General features: G+C 42.6%; 1 protein-coding gene across 1 annotated transcript in view; it reads left to right on the plus strand.

Moving 5' to 3' along the window:
* The window catches only part of CPXM2 (carboxypeptidase X, M14 family member 2), a 249,462-nt gene that overhangs the window by 143,876 nt on the left and 87,273 nt on the right, over positions 1-18,313 (plus strand). The window contains exons 6-7 of the mRNA XM_077455573.1: positions 4,081-4,165; positions 8,521-8,671. Of these exons, the coding sequence (XP_077311699.1) occupies positions 4,081-4,165; positions 8,521-8,671 (236 nt within the window). The remainder of the gene's footprint in view (positions 1-4,080; positions 4,166-8,520; positions 8,672-18,313) is intronic.

The following is an 18,313-nucleotide window of genomic DNA, read 5'->3' on the forward strand; positions in this document are numbered from 1 at the left end:
TTCCTCTGGTTCTTCTCCCTCCGCTTCTTCTCCCGGTTCTTCACCCTCCGCTTCTTCTCCCAGTTCTTCTCCCTCCACTTCTTCTCCCTCCGCTTCTTCTCCCGGTTCTTCACCCTCCGCTTCTTTTCCCAGTTCTTCTCCCTCCGCTTCTTCTCCTGGTTCTTCTCTCTCTGCTTCTTCTTCCCATTCTTCTGCCTCTGCAGATGACTTCTTCCTCCATGACCCAGTCTTCCTCCACTGTTATGTCAGGTCCAGTGTCTGCCATTTCTTATGTAGCCATGGGGCGTGGCCAACCGGCAGGTGCCACATAGAGACCCTGCCACATCGTGACACTCATTTTTTTTTTTTTTTTGGCATGGGGTTTCCCCTCAAGATACATACCAGATTCAATGATGGATTCCTTTAATTGAAATCGCATGGAACTCAGACATCAAGTCACAGGGAAAAGTTGGATCAGAAGTCGTGCAACTTCTGTGTCGGAACAGTGTGAACATAACCTAAGTGGAGAAAGTTTAGACCTTCTATCAAGACTGTATTTCTGTCTCTGCAGGGGAGATTCATTCCTCTGTTTTTACTACTGTCACCAAAAAAGAAAATTACATTTTTGAATTTTCCCCAGAACAAGAGATAAGGGGAAATTATTAATTGAGGCCCCTTGGACAACCATCTAAGGGCACTGCAAGGGTAAATTTTGTCTGATTCACAAAGTTTAACTTTAATGCCTTGAAACTAATAGATCATTTGTATCATATAAAAACACAAAATGTGAGTTTGCTTTTCTCCGTATTTTATAAATCAGCCAAACTGGGAATGTTTACAGCAACAAAAGTGGAGCTGTTACCTATGGCAGCCACAAAATTTATTTTAAGTGTAAACCAAATAGGTTTGTACAGAAACTGCTGATTGTCTGATTTTATGAAAACTGGACTACATAGTTACATAGTTAGTCAGGTTGAAAAAGACCATCTAGTTCAACCATAAAAATTAAATAAATAAATAAATAAAATAAAGAATACCGGTATCATACAATCCCATATACCCAATCGAATATCCACAGTTGATCCAGAGGAAGGCAAAAAAAAAACCCTAGAAAAGCATAATCCAATTTGCTACAGCCAACAAAAAAATTCCTTTCTGATTTCCGAGAGGCAATCGGATTTTCCCTGAAACAACTTTACCTATAAATGTTTATACCCAGTTATATTATGTACATTTAGTAAACAATCCAGGCCTTTCCTAGAATGGAAGTGGCAATAGGGTCCAAATTTAAATAAGGCACCTAATCCCAATAGAGAAAATAGATAAATTGGAAGGAAATTGAGGGATTATAAAAAAAAACATGTGTACACCATGATATATAAAAAATTATACATTTTATTACAACACAAAAAAAAATGTTTATTTATTACAAAAGACCAACATTAATAAAAACAAAAAATGTTAGGGAGCAAAATCCAAAAGATGAAGGCCAGTAGTATGGTAATCAGCCTTCAGAGAGATAATCAAGTCGGGTCTTCCCTACATGTTTCGCCAAGGTATTGGCTTCTTAAGGGAAACAAGATAAACCGACAAAATGGATAAAAAGCTCTACAATACAGAAAACAACAATAAGATAAGGAACATACATAAATTCAAAATAACTTAACATAAGCTGATGTACATCACTGTGCAGCAAATCATAAAAGGGTAAATTCATGAGTCCCCCTAAATGTTCCCACCGGCCAGACAGTTGGTATACCCCAATCCACCACACATGTGAATATAACACGAACCACATTCGGCCCTACGACCCGGTAAATGCTTGTGATCACCCGGGAAGGTGTATCCCTCACTGACACCAACGAATTGCAGCTGCAGTGGGCAGTAGCGAACAAATAGACTGCAACAGAAAAGTTATAAAAAAAATAATACATTTTCACTCATAAAAAATAGCTAGAGATTAATTGGCTAATATTGCCCATATATATTTCCAGCCACAAAAAGGGCCACCAAGGCCTCACTACCCACCTAGTAATATTAAAATCAATAGAAGATTCAGGGACGGAAAAGAGGCAATACTGCGTACTAGAAGCCAAAACGACTACAAGACACTGGAGAAAACATAGAGGAAAACACCATTGCATCAAAATATCTATGTATATCAAGTAATGAAATCCTTTTAATTAAAGACCATTTATGTAAAAAACTTACATGAAACACTAACTGGTTGTATTAATGTGTCAGGTGTATGTATTCCTTTAAGAAAGCATATCGGAGTCAAAAGTGAGTCAATACGATGAAAACACTCCAATATCCTGAGCCCGTCAGAAATCTGAATTCGAGAAAACCATTTCAATCACAGGTTACTTAACTGCTTAAGGACCGCTTCCTGCACATATACGTCGGCAGAATGGCATGGCTGGGCACAAGCACGTACCGGTACGTTGCTCTTTAAGTGCCCAGCCGTGGGTCGGGAGTGCGCCGCCGGTGGTGCGTTCCCGACCCGGTCCTGAGCTCCATGACCGTGGCCGCAGGACCTGATCTCTACTGGTGTCCCGCGATCGGGTCACAGAGCTGAAGAATGAGGAGAGGTCTGTGTAAGCAAACCTCTCCCCATGCTTCCTACTGTGGCTGTCACCGATCGTCTCTTCCCTGTTATAGGGAAAGACGATCAGTGACGTCACATGCCAGGCCACGCCCCCTACAATTAAAAAAACACATAACGTCACACAACCCCTCCTTCACTGCCAGTGTCATTTACACAGGAATCAGTGCATTTAAATAGCACTGATTGCTGTATAAGGACAATAGTCCCAAAAATGTCCGATGTGCCTGCCATAATGTCGCAGTCACAATAAAAATCGCTGATCGCCGCCATTACTAGTAAAAAAATTTTTTTTTATAAAAATGCTATAAATCTATCCCCTATTTTGTAAACGCTATAACTTTTGCGCAAACCAATCAATAATCGCTGATTGCGATTTTTTTTTTAACCAAAAATATGTAGAAGAATACATATTGGCCTAAATTAAGGAAAAAAAGTTTTTTTATATATTTTTGGGGGATATATATTAGCAAAAAGTAAAAAATATTACATTTTTTTTTCAAAATTGTCGCTCTATTTTTGTTTATAGCGCAAAAAATAAAAACCACAGAGGTGATCAAATACCACCATAAGAAAGCTCTATTTGTGGGAAAAAAAGGACGCCAATTTTGTTTGGGAGCCACGTCGCACGACCGCGCAATTGTCAGTTAAAGCGACGCAGTGCCGAATCGCAAAAAGGGGCCTGGTCCTTTGGCTGCAAATTGGTCCGGGGCTTAAGTGGTTAAACAACCCATTATAGGTATAGTGAGGAGGAGGGATGTGGAGCAAAGCGCCCTCCACCCATATACTGACCTTTGTAGAAACAGCATTCATGCACCAGCGTCCCTGCAGAGCCAGCAAATGACTGCTGGCTCTGGTCCACTTATATGCCCCCCATCCGAGCGGCCTTTCTTAAAGCAATCTACTGAGCTGGCCAGAACCACCTCTGGAGGGAGTCTATTCCACATTTTCACAGCTATTACTGTGAAGAAACCTTTCCGTATTTGGAGATGAAATCTCTTTTCCTGTAGACATAAAGAGTGCCCCCTTGTCTTCTGTGTTGACCATAAAGTGAATAACTCAAAACCAAGTTCACTATATGGACGCCTTAAATATTTATACATGGTGCTCTAATCCCCCCTTAATCTCCTCTTCTCAATAGATAATATATATTCAGTTCCTCTAATCTTTCCTCATAGCTGAGCTCCTCCATGCCTCTTATTATTTTGGTTGCCCTTCTCTACACTTTCTCCAGTTCCCTGATATCCTTTTTGAGAACTGGAGCCCAAAACTGAACTGCATATTCCAGATGAGGTCTTACTAATGATTTGACTAGAAAAGAGTCAAGCCCGTTGTAATCATTCTGATTCTAAACAAGGGATGCAACCTGTTCGGTGGCTATGGGAAGCTGCTCCATTTGTGCTCCAGGTTTTGTCAGCAGTTTTGTGAATACACCTGTGGTTAATGGAGAGTGTCAAGTTAGATATTAGAATTTACAAAATTTATTTTCTTCGTAGGAGTGACTGGGTGACCTCTTTTAGAGTGATGATCAGCAATGACAGCCACAGTTGGGTGGTAGCAAAGAACGGAACTGGAGATGTGGTAAGGCAGTTACATTTATATATCTATCTATACCCTGGGTCTTATATTAATTTTGTCTACAAAAAACACACTAGGGCTTATTTTCAGGGGATTCCTTATTTATATAGGATATGTACAATGACGATCTCAAAGTAGTTGTAACCCTAAAAAAAATCCTGTTCCTTTAAAGCACAGTGCTTGTGCTGGGTCATATACTCCTCTCTAAGGTATGTTCTAAAAATCTCAAGACCCGCTTCCTAATTGGCCGGGAGGGGAATCAGTGTGACAATAGCGAATATTTATTTGCTTTTGTCACACACAATTGCCCACCCTTTTTTGAAGCCTATTAGAACCTCTGGCTCTAATCACATGCTTCAAAATAAAAACCCATTGGAATCTATGCCTCCGGCACCCCGCATGTGGATTAGGGGGTCGGACGCATGGTTGAGGGGGGGGGGCCTGCATTACAGGCCACCACTGGTGCTAATGCCCTCTCAGGGACAGACACCTGACTCCTTACACTCACCTTATGTCCTCAGTTTTCTGGGACGATTGATGCTTGATATCATCTAGTGCTGGAGGATGTTTAAAATAATTGCCTGGAGTTGGGTTTTAAGCTTTAATTAGCAAAATAGTGTCAATTTGTGAGTTTTTCTACCTCCACACACAGATAACCTGCATAGCGGCAGTTTGCAAATTGCTAGCAGTCCCCTTTTTTATTACGTTTTGAATTTTTTTTTAATGGAAGTTGGCTGCATGTTTTTAATAATCAGCTTTTGCTCATATTATTCTCCAGTATTCCCTATGCAAGTGGTTAATGTTACTTAATCATAAGCTCTCAGTGGAATCTGGAGACCTCAGAACCACATTCTGCTGCCAGGTTTCTCCTGGAAGGAAGACTCTTTCCATAAAACCCCAGTTTATGAATCTGCGGTTTTACTAGCAGCGGTTAAGTGCACAAAATCCCGATCCTGAAGGATTTACAGATAGGAAGAGACAAGGCTGCCAGGTCAGTCGCTCAAATGCAGCACATGTGAAATTCATATCCCGCATGGCAGTGAGCTGAGATGAAGGGGCACTGCTTAGAGTAATCACTCTACAAATATGGTTCAGGTGCTTAATTGCTACAAAGAATTTGAATTGTAGGTATCCTTCCTGTTTAAAGTGGATGTAAACCCAAAATTATTATTATTATTTTTTTTATGTCATAATGTAGAGTATAAGATTTCCTATCATTTGAGCCCAGTCTTGCCACAAAGAGTTAATCCAGCTCTGAGCAATCCTCTTTTATTGTTCAGTGAGATAAATCTTGACAAACAGAGAAAAACGTTGTCAAATCCTCCCCCTTGCTGTGAGTGACAGGTGATTTACATATCTCGTGCACTAGCCTAAGAGACATGCGTTATTTTTTAATTCCCTCCCACTCCTTTCTTCTGCTGCTCTGCAAGGATTGGCTGTTCCACACCTCAGCATGATTTGGCATGCTGAAGTCATGTGGGGACTTTTCTGGGTTTTTGACTGGATGTTAGTGATCATAGCAAAAGTTCAGTGTAAGAAATACACAGGAGAAAATGCATTTTGATAAGGGGAGTGTAGAGGTGGGCGGGGAGTCTACTGACATCATGACTCCACCCACAGAGCTCTGTAAAACAGACCCACCCACAAAATCTGCAGTTTTTCGGGTCTCATAGCAGACAGAGGGGAGACATTTGACAGATAAGTATACATGCAGGAGTCATGTATATCCTTCTAGATAACCAATATTGCAGTAGTTTAGAAAGGATGAGAGTGGGTTTACATCCAATTTAAGTAAATATGTCATGAGACAAATATTTGGACTACCATTGCTGACCTCCTTATAAAAATGCTAACTGCCTGGCACTTTCTTGACCATTTGGTTCAATGCAGTCATTGTCTTGCAGTGGCAGCCCATCGATAGATAGATTAACCACTTTCCGACCGGCGCACGCCGATGTACGTCGGCAGAATGGTACGGGCAGGCAAATGGGCGTACCTGTACGTCCCTTTAAATTTGCCGCCCTGCCATTACGAGCGCGCCGCCGGCTGGTCGGCACCCCTGTGAGTCTGGTCGCTGGTCCCGCGGACTCGATTACCGCGGGCACACCCGCGATCGTCTCACGGGGCGGCTGAACTAGGAGGTGCCGCTGTAAACAGCATCTCCCAGTTCTGGCTAACAACACGTGATGCTGATCTCTGCTCCATGTTGGGGTCCCTTGTCAATTTTACATTGTATTTTTTTAAATGTAACTGCCTACTCCCAAACTGTCATTTGAAGTAAAACACACAGCCAAGTATTATTCTACACAATTTTTTTTATTGTGCATTAAAAAAAATAAAACAAATAAAATTAGACATGTTATCTGCCAATAGAACTTAACCAAAAAATGCATTCTATGCATCCAGAAATATAGAAAATGCACCAAATAAAATCATTATTCTACCAAAAAACGAATGTCAAAGCAATAACTCCAAGGCCAATAATAAATAACACGTTATCTCCTCCGATTCCGCAACATGTCTGGTTGACGAACGGCCTTTCAGAAACAAACTGAAAAGCACAAAATGAAATATGCGAAATGAAAAGTACGAAACTAAAAGCGCAAATCAACGCTCAGTAAACTTCTACTAACACAAAATTAGCAAAGGAGCCCAAAGAGTGGCGCTAAAGAGCTGAAAAACGATGTAGTACATGTAGTACGTCACTCCGTTCGTGATTGTTTCCCAACATTTGCGTGGCCGTGTGTATGCAAGATAAGTTTGGGCCAACGCCCTTCGGACAAAAGTCCACAATTTTGTTGGCCAACAATCCAATCGTGTGTACGAGGCTTAAGACTGGGATACCATTAAAGTTCATGTGCGTGTAAAGGCAGGCATCCCAATACTTTTGGTAATATAGGGTGCGTCCAAAGCTTCATCCCATTTTTCGACTGTTATACCTAGCTAAATTGCCGCCACAACCTTGTCCCAGTTTGTATACATAAAACGAAACAAACAAGGCACCATTACATATATATTAACACAATATGCTTATTACAAATGTGTTCTATCATATAAAGTGCATGTCAAGAAAGTCTGTTGTAATTTGCAATTTTATGAATAATCCCAACTATATATATAGTGAAAATCCAGCCAGATGTAAGTAGATCTCGTTTAACACATTTGAAGTGATGACCGGCCACCAAGACCTCCACACGTGAGATGAAGGGGGGGGGGGGGGATGTAAAATCCCTTGTGATGAAACTCACACCAGACAATGCTGGGAAATAGGCATCAACACCGCACCCTATATTACCAAAAGTATTGGGATGCTGCCTTTACACACACATGAACTTTAATGGTATCCCAGTCTTAAGCCTCGTACACACGATCGGATTGTTGGCCAACAAAACTGTGGACTTTTGTCCGAAGGGCGTCAGCCCAAACTTATCTTGCATACACAAGGCCACGCAAATGTTGGCCAACAATCACAAACGGAGTGACGTACTAGATGTACTACATGGTATTTCAGCTCTTTAGCACCACCCTTTGGGCTCCATCTGTTAATTTCGTGAATCGATTTCGCCTCATATTCAATTGCAGACCAGGAGATGGATCTCGTGCTAATGAACTCGTTCCAAAGCAAAAGAAAAAAGATCCATAGCTTAATTCCATTTAAAAGCTTTATTAAATTAAAACACCCCCCCCCCCCCCCCTTTAGGACTTACTCTAAACAAATTTCATATCAGCATTCAAAAAATGAAATCAACATTCGTCCAGACGGGTAAAAAATCCAAGGCGGTGTCTCCTACCGCACGCTGCTCTGTTCTCTCACAATAGCAAAAGCCGTGTCCCGATCTGCGTGCTGACGTCACAGCTGGCAGTCGTTTGGCCCAACCTTGACGCGTTTCGTCTTCAACGGCATCATCTTAGGGTTGTCCCAGTTTGTGTTGAAGGAATGCAAACGGTGTCTCCTGTGTTAATGACAGTGGTTAGAACAAAATATGACACTACCATGGGGTGTTTGAGCAGTTGAAATGACAGTAAAAAATAATAATTGTGAAAATAAAAAAAAGAAAGAAAAAAAAAAGAAAATGAGTGCAGCCAACACATCCAAGCACTTGAAAGCTGCAATACATCACTTTCTTGGTCTTGGCTTTAAACACATTTTAATCAACACATAGTTAAATGAATACAGGCTTTTTCACCATACCTGTCCTTTCACAGATGATTTCTGATTAATCACTATGGGTTACTTATTGTATAAGATTTTTACTGTCTGAATGAATTCGTTCCTTGGATAAAGGAACCATTATCTCCGGCATGTCAGTGTACATTTGGCTTTCTGTATCTTAGTAGAGTACTTGTCATTTTTACAGCTATTTCCTGGCAACAATGAGAAGGAGATTCCTGTCCTGAATGAATTTCTAGAACCCTTGGTTGGCCGTTATATTCGGATTAACCCCCGCTCTTGGTATGAAGATGGGAGCATATGTATGAGGGTTGAAATACTCGGATGTCCTCTGCCAGGTTAGTCCATCATAACAAGTTGGTTGAATTAAAGTCGTTGTCATAAAATATGAACAAAGCATATTCTTCTATACTGTGTACTTGTACCCAAATTAGTGTAGTGCAAAAAATACATTTGCACTAGATCTCTATCACTAGTGCTATAAATCAGCAACCTCAGATTTAGAAACGATGTGCAATGTCAGTATCTCACAAAAGTAAGTACACCCCTCACATTTTGTGTAAATATTTTATCTTTTCATGTGACAACACTGCAGAAATGACACTTGTCTACAATGTAAAGTAGTGAGTGTACAGCTTGTATAACAGTGTAAATTTGCTGTCCCTTCAAAATAACTCAACACACAGCCATTAACGTTTAAACCGTTGGCAACAAAAGTGAGTACATCCCTAAGTGAAAATGTACAAATTGGGCCCAAAGTGTCAATATTTTGTGCGGCCACCATAATTTTCCAGCACTGCCTCAACCCTCTTGGGTATGGAGTTCACCAGAGCTTCACAGGTTGCCACTGGAGTCCTCTTCCGCTCCTCCATGATGACATCACAGATCTGGTGGATGTTATGCCCCATACACACTATCAGTTTTTCTGCTGAGTTTTTCCATCAGGTTTACCAAAACCATGTAGTGCAAGGGCCTGCCTGATTGCATACAAATGGAAACTCCTAAGGTTTGACCTCATATTATATGGTTTTGATAAATCTGAAGGAAAAACTCAGCAGAAAAACTGATAGTGTGTATGGGGCTTTAGAGACCTTGTGCTCCTTCACCTTCTGTTTAAGGATGCCCCACGGATGCTCAATAGGGTTTAGGGCTGGAGACATGCTTGGCCAGTCCATCACATTTTTACCCCCAGCTTCTTTAGTAAGGTAGTGGTCACCGTGTTCAAACAACACATGTGAGGTATTGGCACGATTGTTATAGCGAGAGCAATAATTGTAGCAAAAGACCTCCTCTGTAACTCTAAACATGTAACCTGTAGACACTTTTAAATGTTGCCTATGGAGATTTTTAAGTTTCAAAGTTTGTCGCCATTCCATGAGCGGGCATAATTTTGAATCATGACATGTTGTGTATCAATTTACTTGGGGTAACATTATCTTTCACAATATAAAAAAAAAAATTGGGCTAACTTTTTAACTTTTACTGTTTTTGAATTTTTTATTCAAAAAAGTGTATGTTTTCCCACAAAAATTGTGTTTGTAAGACTGCTGCGCAAATATGGTGTGACATAAAGTATTGCAACAACCGCCATTTTATTCTCTAGGCTGCCTGGAAAAAAAAAAATATATATATATATATATATATATATATATATATATATATATATATATATAATGTTTTGGGAGTTCTAAGTAATTTTCTAGCAAAAAAAAAAAAAGATTTTAAACACGTTTCAAAAATAGGCCCGGTCCTTAAGTGGTTAAATGGATTTGGAGAAGAGAGGACTGCAGATAAACAGGTGCAACTTATGTAGGAAGATTTGTTTCATCTCTGTGCATCAACTGAGGCCAGTCACTTCACTGGGTATATGTAAAAGGTTTACAACCACTTTCCATTTTTCTGGAATTTATTTATTCAGTTTTTAATTTTTTCTTAAAACTGTTATACCTTCCTTAGTATTATCATCCACAGAGGGAGAAGAACTCCAGGCAAATCTAAAAAATGAACATCCTGTAGTAGCTGTGTGTCTGTCCAAAATTCACTAAATATATTTTTAATGGTCGTGACTTGAGTACAGGGGGCACATTTGGACAGCAGCATTGTCAGTCTGGGGAGGAGGGAGTGTTAGATGTAACTCCAGCTAATCCTTTATAGGCAGTTACAGCAAACAGTTTTCCTTTCCTTTTGGGATAAAGGCTTTATATAAATTAATAAAACTGATCACTTTAAGCACCAATCAATGGGTTGACTCATCCCTGTAACTGCTACAGCTGCAGGACAGCTTGTTCTTTTGAACAACAACATATTTGCAGTTCAGCTCAGTGGTGGCTGGTGCTCAACATTTTTGGAGGGGCGCAAACAAACTGAAAGATTCTGAAAAAAAACATCAATTACAGCCTCACTGTGCCCATCAAAGGCAGCCACTGCACCATCAATTGCAGCCACTGTGCCATCAATTGCAGCCACTGTGCCATCAATTGCAGCCACTGTGCCATCAATTGCAGCCACTGTACCCATCAAATGCAGCCACTGCGCCATTAATTGCAGCCACTCTGTCCATCAATTGCAGCTACTGTGCCCATCAAATGTAGCCACTGTGCCCATCAAATGTAGCCACTGTGCTCATCAAATGTAGCCACTGTGTCAATCAATTGCAGCCACTGTACCCATCAAATACAGCCACTGTGCCCATCAAATGCAGCCACTGCGCCATCAATTGCAGCCACTGGGCCATCAATTGCAGCCACTGTGCCCATCAAATGCAGCCACTGTGCCATCAATTGCAGCCACTGTACCCATAAAATGCAGCCACTGCGCCATTAATTGCAGCCACTCTGTCCATCAATTGCAGCCACTGTGCCCATCAAATGTAGCCACTGTGCTCATCAAATGTAGCCACTGTGTCCATCAATTGCAGCCACTGTACCCATCAAATACAGCCACTGTGCCCATCAAATGCAGCCACTGTGCCCATCAAATGCAGCCACTGCGCCATCAATTGCAGCCACTGGGCCATCAATTGCAGCCACTGTGCCCATCAAATACAGCCACTGTGCCCATCAAATGCAGCCACTGCGCCATCAATTGCAGCCACTGGGCCATCAATTGCAGCCACTGTGCCCATCAAATGCAGCCACTGTGCCATCAATTGCAGCCACTGTACCCATCAAATGCAGCCACTGCGCCATTAATTGCAGCCACTCTGTCCAGCAATTGCAGCCACTGTGCCCATCAAATGTAGCCACTGTGCCCATCAAATGTAGCCACTGTGTCCATCAATTGCAGCCACTGTACCCATCAAATACAGCCACTGTGCCCATCAAATGCAGCCACTGTGCCATCAATTGCAGCCACTGGGCCATCAATTGCAGCCACTGTGCCCATCAATTGCAGCCCCTGTACCCATCAAATGCAGCCACTGCGCCATTAAATGCAGCCACTCTGTCCATCAAATGCAGCCACTGTGCCCATCATATGATGCCACTGTGCCCATCAAATGCAGCCACTATGCCCATCAAATGTAGCCACTGTGCCCATCAAATTTAGCCACTGTGCCCATCAAATGTAGCCACTGTGTCCATCAATTGCAGCCACTGTACCCATCAAATACAGCCACTGTGCCAATCAATTGCAGCCACTGCGCCATCAATTGCAGCCACTGGGCCATCAATTGCAGCCACTGTGCCCATCAAATGCAGCCACTGCGCCATTAATTGCAGCCACTGTTCCCATCAAATGCAGCCACTGCGCCATCAATTGCAGCCACTCTGTCCATTAAATGCAGCCACTGTGCCCATCATATGATGCCACTGTGCCCATCAAATGCAGCCACTGTGCCCATCAAATGCGGCCACTGTGCCCATCAATTGCAACAACTGTGCCCATCAAATGCAGCCACTGTGCCCCATGAAATGCAGCCTGTGACCCACCTGCTCCTTAACCACTTTCAGACCGGACCATTTTGCTGGTAAATGACCAGAGGTCTTTTTACACTTTGGCACTGCGCTGCTTTAACTGGTAATTGCGCGGTCATGCAATGTTGTACCCAAACAAAATTTGCGTCCTTTTCTTCCCACAAATAGAGCTTTCTTTTGATGGTATTTGATTGCCTCTGCGATTTTTATTTTTTGCGATATAAACGTAAAAAGACCGCAAATTTTGAAAAAAAATGATATTTTCTACTTTTTGTTATTAGAAAAATCCAATAAACTCAATTTTAGTCATACATTTAGGCCAAAATGTATTCAGCCACATGTCTTTGGTAAAAAAAAAGTCAATAATTGTATATTTATTGGTTTGCGCAAAAGTTGTCACATCTACAAACTAAGGTACGTTTTCTGGAATTTACGCAGCTTTTAGTTTACGACTGCCTATCTCATTTCTTGAGGTGCTAAAATGACAGGGCAGTACAAAACCCCCCCAAATGACCCCATTTTGGAAAGTAGACCCCCTAAGGAAATTGATAAGAGGCATGTTGAGCCCATTGAATATTTTATTTTTTTGCCTCAAGCGATTGAATAATGACAAAAAAAAAATTTTTTTTTTTTTTTTACACAAAGTTGTCACTAAATGATATATTGCTCACACATGCTATGGGCGTATGTGAAATGACACCCCAAAATAAATTCTGCTGCTTCTCCTGAGTACGGGGATACCACATATGTGGGACTTTTTGGGAGCCTAGCCGCGTACAGGGCCCCGAAAACCAAGCACCGCCTTCAGGCTTTCTAAGGGCGTCAATTTTTGATTTCACGCCTCACTACCTATTACAGTTTTGAAGGCCATAAAATGCCAAGATGGCACAAAACCCCCACAAATGACCCCATTTTAGAAAGTAGACACCCCAAGCTATTTGCTGAGAGGCATGTTGAGTCCATGGAATATTTTATATTTTGCCACAAGTTGCGGGAAAATTACAAACTTTTTTTTTTTTTTTTTTTTTTTCACAAAGTTGTCACTAAATGATATATTGCTCATGCATGCCATGGGCATATGTGAAATGACACCCCAAAATAAATTCTGCTGCTTCTCCTGAGTACGGGGATACCACATATGTGGGACTTTTTGGGAGCCTAGCCGCGTACGGGGCCCCGAAAACCAAGCACCGCCTTCAGGCTTTCTAAGGGCGTAATTTTTTGAGTTCACTTCTCACTACCTATTACAGTTTTGAAGGCCATAAAATGCCAAGATGGCACAAAACCCCCACAAATGACCCCATTTTAGAAAGTAGACACCCCAAGCTATTTGCTGAGAGGCATGTTGAGTCCATGGAATATTTTATATTTTGCCACAAGTTGCGGGAAAATTACAAACTTTTTTTTTTTTTCACAAAGTTGTCACTAAATGATATATTGCTCACGCATGCCATGGGCATATGTGAAATGACACCCCAAAATAAATTCTGCTGCTTCTCCTGAGTACGGGGATACCACATATGTGGGACTTTTTGGGAGCCTAGCCGCGTACGGGGCCCCAAAAACCAAGCACCGCCTTCAGGCTTTCTAAGGGCGTTACAGTTTTGAAGGCCATAAAATGCCAAGATGGCACAAACCCCCCCCCCCCAAATGACCCCATTTTAGAAAGTAGACACCCCTAAATTTAGGGGTACACTAGTGAGACTAGGTAATAAATGGCGGGTGCCCTGAAACTATAAAAAAATAACTAACCAACCAGCGTCACCTGTAACAGTTATATGGTGATCACTGGTGAAAGGGTTAACTAGGGGGCAATCAGGGGGCTTTATGCGGTAGTATATGGGGGTCCCTGGCGCTATAAAAAGCTGCGGCGAACCTAAATACCTACCTGCCTAACTAGCGTCACCTGTGACACTAATACAGCGATCAGAAAAACGATCGCTTATTAGGCTGGGTTCACACTGGAGCGATGCGGGAACGCCACGAATGCGCGGCGGGTTCCCGCATCGCATGCCTCCCGGCGGCAGTTCACACTGCCCTATGCGAACTGCTGGGAGTGTCAGTGAAATGTTAATGACACCCCCAGATCAGTTCGCATATCGCAGTGCGATCTGCAAACTTGGATCGCATGGTGTGAACACCCATGCGATCCGATTCTGCTGCGGACCAAAAAAAGGGTCCCGTGCGAGTTTGCGGCGGGTGCGACACGAATTCAGCCATACTATCTGTATAGCTGAACTCGAATCGCACAGAGATCGGATGTGATTTGCACTGCAGTGCGGTGCGAATCACATCCGTTCTCATAAACCGCTGCAATGTGAACCCAGCCTTAGTGACACTGGCGACGGGGGGTGATCACGGGGTTAAACCTTTATTGGGGGGGTTAGGGGGGTACCTTAGAACTAAAGGGGGCTAACCCTAACTGCCCTAACAGTTATTAGTCACAAATGACACCTGCCGGGTGATCAGGGGGTTAAACCTTTATTAGGTAATAAATGGCGGGTGCCCTGAAACTATAAAAAAATAACTAACCAACCAGCGTCACCTGTAACAGTTATATGGTGATCACTGGTGAAAGGGTTAACTAGGGGGCAATCAGGGGGCTTTATGCGGTAGTATATGGGGGTCCCTAGCGCTATAAAAAGCTGCGGCGAACCTAAATACCTACCTGCCTAACTAGCGTCACCTGTGACACTAATACGGCGATCAGAAAAATGATCGCTTATTAGGCTGGGTTCACACTGGAGCGATGCGGAAACGCCGCGAATCCGCGGCGGGTTCCCGCATCGCATGCCTCCCGGCGGCAGTTCACACTGCCCTATGCGAACTGCTGGGAGTGTCAGTGAAATGTTACTGACACCCCCAGATCAGTTCGCATATCGCAGTGCGATCTGCAAACTCGGATCGCATGGTGTGAACACCCATGCGATCCGATTCTGCTGCGGGCCAAAAAAAGGGTCCCGTGCGAATTTGCGGCGGGTGCGGCGGGTGTGGCGGGTGCGGCGGGTGCGGCGAATGGCTGAACTCGAATCGCACAGAGATCGGATGTGATTTGCACTGCAGTGCGGTGCGAATCACATTCGTTCTCATAAACCGCTGCAATGTGAACCCAGCCTTAGTGACACTGGCGACGGGGGGTGATCACGGGGTTAAACCTTTATTGGGGGGGTTAGGGGGGTACATTAGAACTAAAGGGGGCTAACCCTAACTGCCCTAACAGTTATTACAGTCACAAATGACACCAATGCAAAAAAAAAAAAAAAAAAAAAAAAAATGACATTGGTGTCACTGTGACTGGGGGGCAGGGGTAATTGGGGGGGTGATCGGGGGGTAAAGGGGGGGTGTGAGTGTGCCTGGCATGTTCTACTGTGTGTGGGATGTGTTGGTGCAACTCACTGATCCGCTCTCCTCCGTGTCGGAACGAAAAATACCGACACGGAGGAGAGAATACATCACTTCCTCTCCTGTGTTTACATTACAGGAGAGGAAGTGATGTCACCGGGGATTTCCATTCGTCGGGAGCGATCGCGAGGGGGTGGCCATGAATGAATGGCCGTCCCCTCGTCCGGGATCGCTCCCGAACGAAAACCGACCGCCGCAGGCACCGGGCGGGGGCCCGATCGGGCCCCCGACCCGCGGGAGGCAAAGGACGTACATGTATGTGCTTATGCCTGCCCGTGCCATTCTGATGACGTACATCGGCGTGCGGCGGTCGGCAAGTGGTTAATAGGTAGGCTGCACCTGCTGTCCAGATTACCAGATAAAAATAAAGGAATGAAAGCCTAAAACTAAAAACTAATACAGTCATCACATCTAAAAATTGGTAAGTTGCAATATAATAAATGTTTGCTTTTGAGTTTAATACTGCTTTAATTACTAAAAAGTGATGCCCAGGGATGCCATCATGTATGGGATTCCCCCTCCTCCTACTGTTTTTTTTTACAGTATTTTAGTCTTTTTTATTCTGTTTACTGGTATGCTGTGAGCTTACAAGGGAAAACAGACTGCCCCGCCAGTAAGCATGTTTTTGGATTTGTTTAGTAAATTGCTGAAGGTTAATATTAATATTTTACAATTCTCATACCATATAACCATACCATATTAAGCTAATTCTGTATTTTTGCAGTAGAAAAAGAGTGACCCTCCGTGATACTAATGCAAAACTAATGAGTTATCCTGCTGTCTTCAGGCCTTGGGTCTCTTTGAGGCTCACATGCCTGCTCTGTTGGATCTCATTCCTTTCATCTGCAATAATATCAGTATTCACTCCTCAGTAGAGTGTAAGGGAAACCATCATGTATTTATTGTGAGCAAATGTAGCGCTATTATTGCAGTGTTCATCTTATTTTTTATTTTATTTTTTTCACTGTTCACGTTATCGAATGCTTGGTCTTCCATATTGTTTTTCTTGTATTATATACAGTGCCTTGGAAAAGTATCCATACCCCTTGACATGTTTTACATTTTGTCATGTTACAACCAAAAACGTAAATGTATATTATTTGGATTTTATGTGATAGACCAACACAACATGGCACATAATTGTGATGTGGAAGGAAAATGATAAATGGTTTTCAAATTATTTTACAAATAAATATGTGAAAAATGTGGCGTGCATTTATATTCAGTCCCCTTTACTCTGATATCCCTGAAATCAAGTGGAACCAAATGCCTTCAGAAGTCACCTAATTCATTAATAGAGTCCACCTGTGTGTAATTTAATCTCAGTATAAATACAGATTCTCTGTTAAGCCCTCAGAGGTTTATTAGAGAAACTTGGTGAACAAACAACATCATGAAGGCCAAGGAACACACCAGCCAGGTCAGGGATAAAGTTGTGGAGAAGTTTAAAGAAGGGTTAGGATATAACAAAATATCCCATTCTTTGAACATCTCACAGAGCACTGTTCAATCCATCATCTGAAAATGGAAAGAGTATGGCACAACTGCAAACCTACCAAGACATGGCCGTCCACCTAAACTGACCGGCCGGGCAAGGAGAGCATTCATCAGAGAAGAAACCAAGAGATCCATGGTAACTCTGGAGGAGCTGCAGAGATCCACAGCTTAGTGGGAGAATCTGTCCACAGGACAACTATGGAAGAGTTTATGGAAGAGTGGCAAGAAGAAAGCCATTGTTGAAAGAAAGCCATTAGAAGTCCTGTTTGCAGTTTTTGGAAAGCTATTTGGGGTCCACAGCAAACATGTTGAAGAAGGTGCTCTGTTCAGATGAGCCCAAAATTGAACTTTTTGGCCTAAAACAAAACACTATGTGTGGCAGAAAACTAACATTGCACATCACCCTGAACACATCATCCTTACTGTGAAACATGATGGTGGGAGCATGTTGTGTGAATGCTTTTCTTCCGCAGGGACAGGGAAGCTGGTCAGAGTTGATGGAAAGATGGATGGAGCCAAATACAGGGCAATCTTAGAAGAAAACCTGTTAGCGTCTGCAAAAGACTTGAGACCGGGACGGAGGTTCACCTTCCAGCAGGACAACGACCCCAAACATACAGCCAGAGCTACAATGGAATGGTTTTGATCAAAGCATATTCATGTGTTATGCTGCGTACACATGGTCAGATTTTCTGACGGAAAATGTTCGATGAGAGCTCTTTGTCGGAAATTCTGACCGTGTGTAGGCTCCATCGGGCATTTTCCATCGGAATTTACGACACACAAAATTTGAGACATGGATCTTCACGGAAATTCCGATCGTGTGTACACAATTCCAATGCACAAAGTTCTACACATGCTCGGAATCAATCAGAAGAGCCGCACTGGCTATTGAACTTAAAATTTCTCAGCTCGTCGTACGTCACTAGGTTCTTGACGTTCGGAATTTTCTACAACATTGAGTGACCATGTGTATGCAAGACAAGTTTGAGCCAACACGCGTCGGAAAAAAACCCATGGATTTTGTTGTCAGAATGTCTGATCGTGAGTACGCGGCATCAGAAAGTCCAGACCTAAATCCAATTGAGAATCTGTGTCAAGACTTGAAAATTGTCGTTCACAGACGCTCTCCATCCAATCTGACAGAGCTTGAGATATTTTGCAAAG

The sequence above is a fragment of the Lithobates pipiens genome, unplaced genomic scaffold (assembly GCF_037356315.1).
Source record: "Lithobates pipiens isolate NorthernLeopardFrog02 unplaced genomic scaffold, aLitPip1_a1.2 Scaffold_25, whole genome shotgun sequence".
NCBI lineage: Eukaryota > Metazoa > Chordata > Amphibia > Anura > Ranidae > Lithobates > Lithobates pipiens.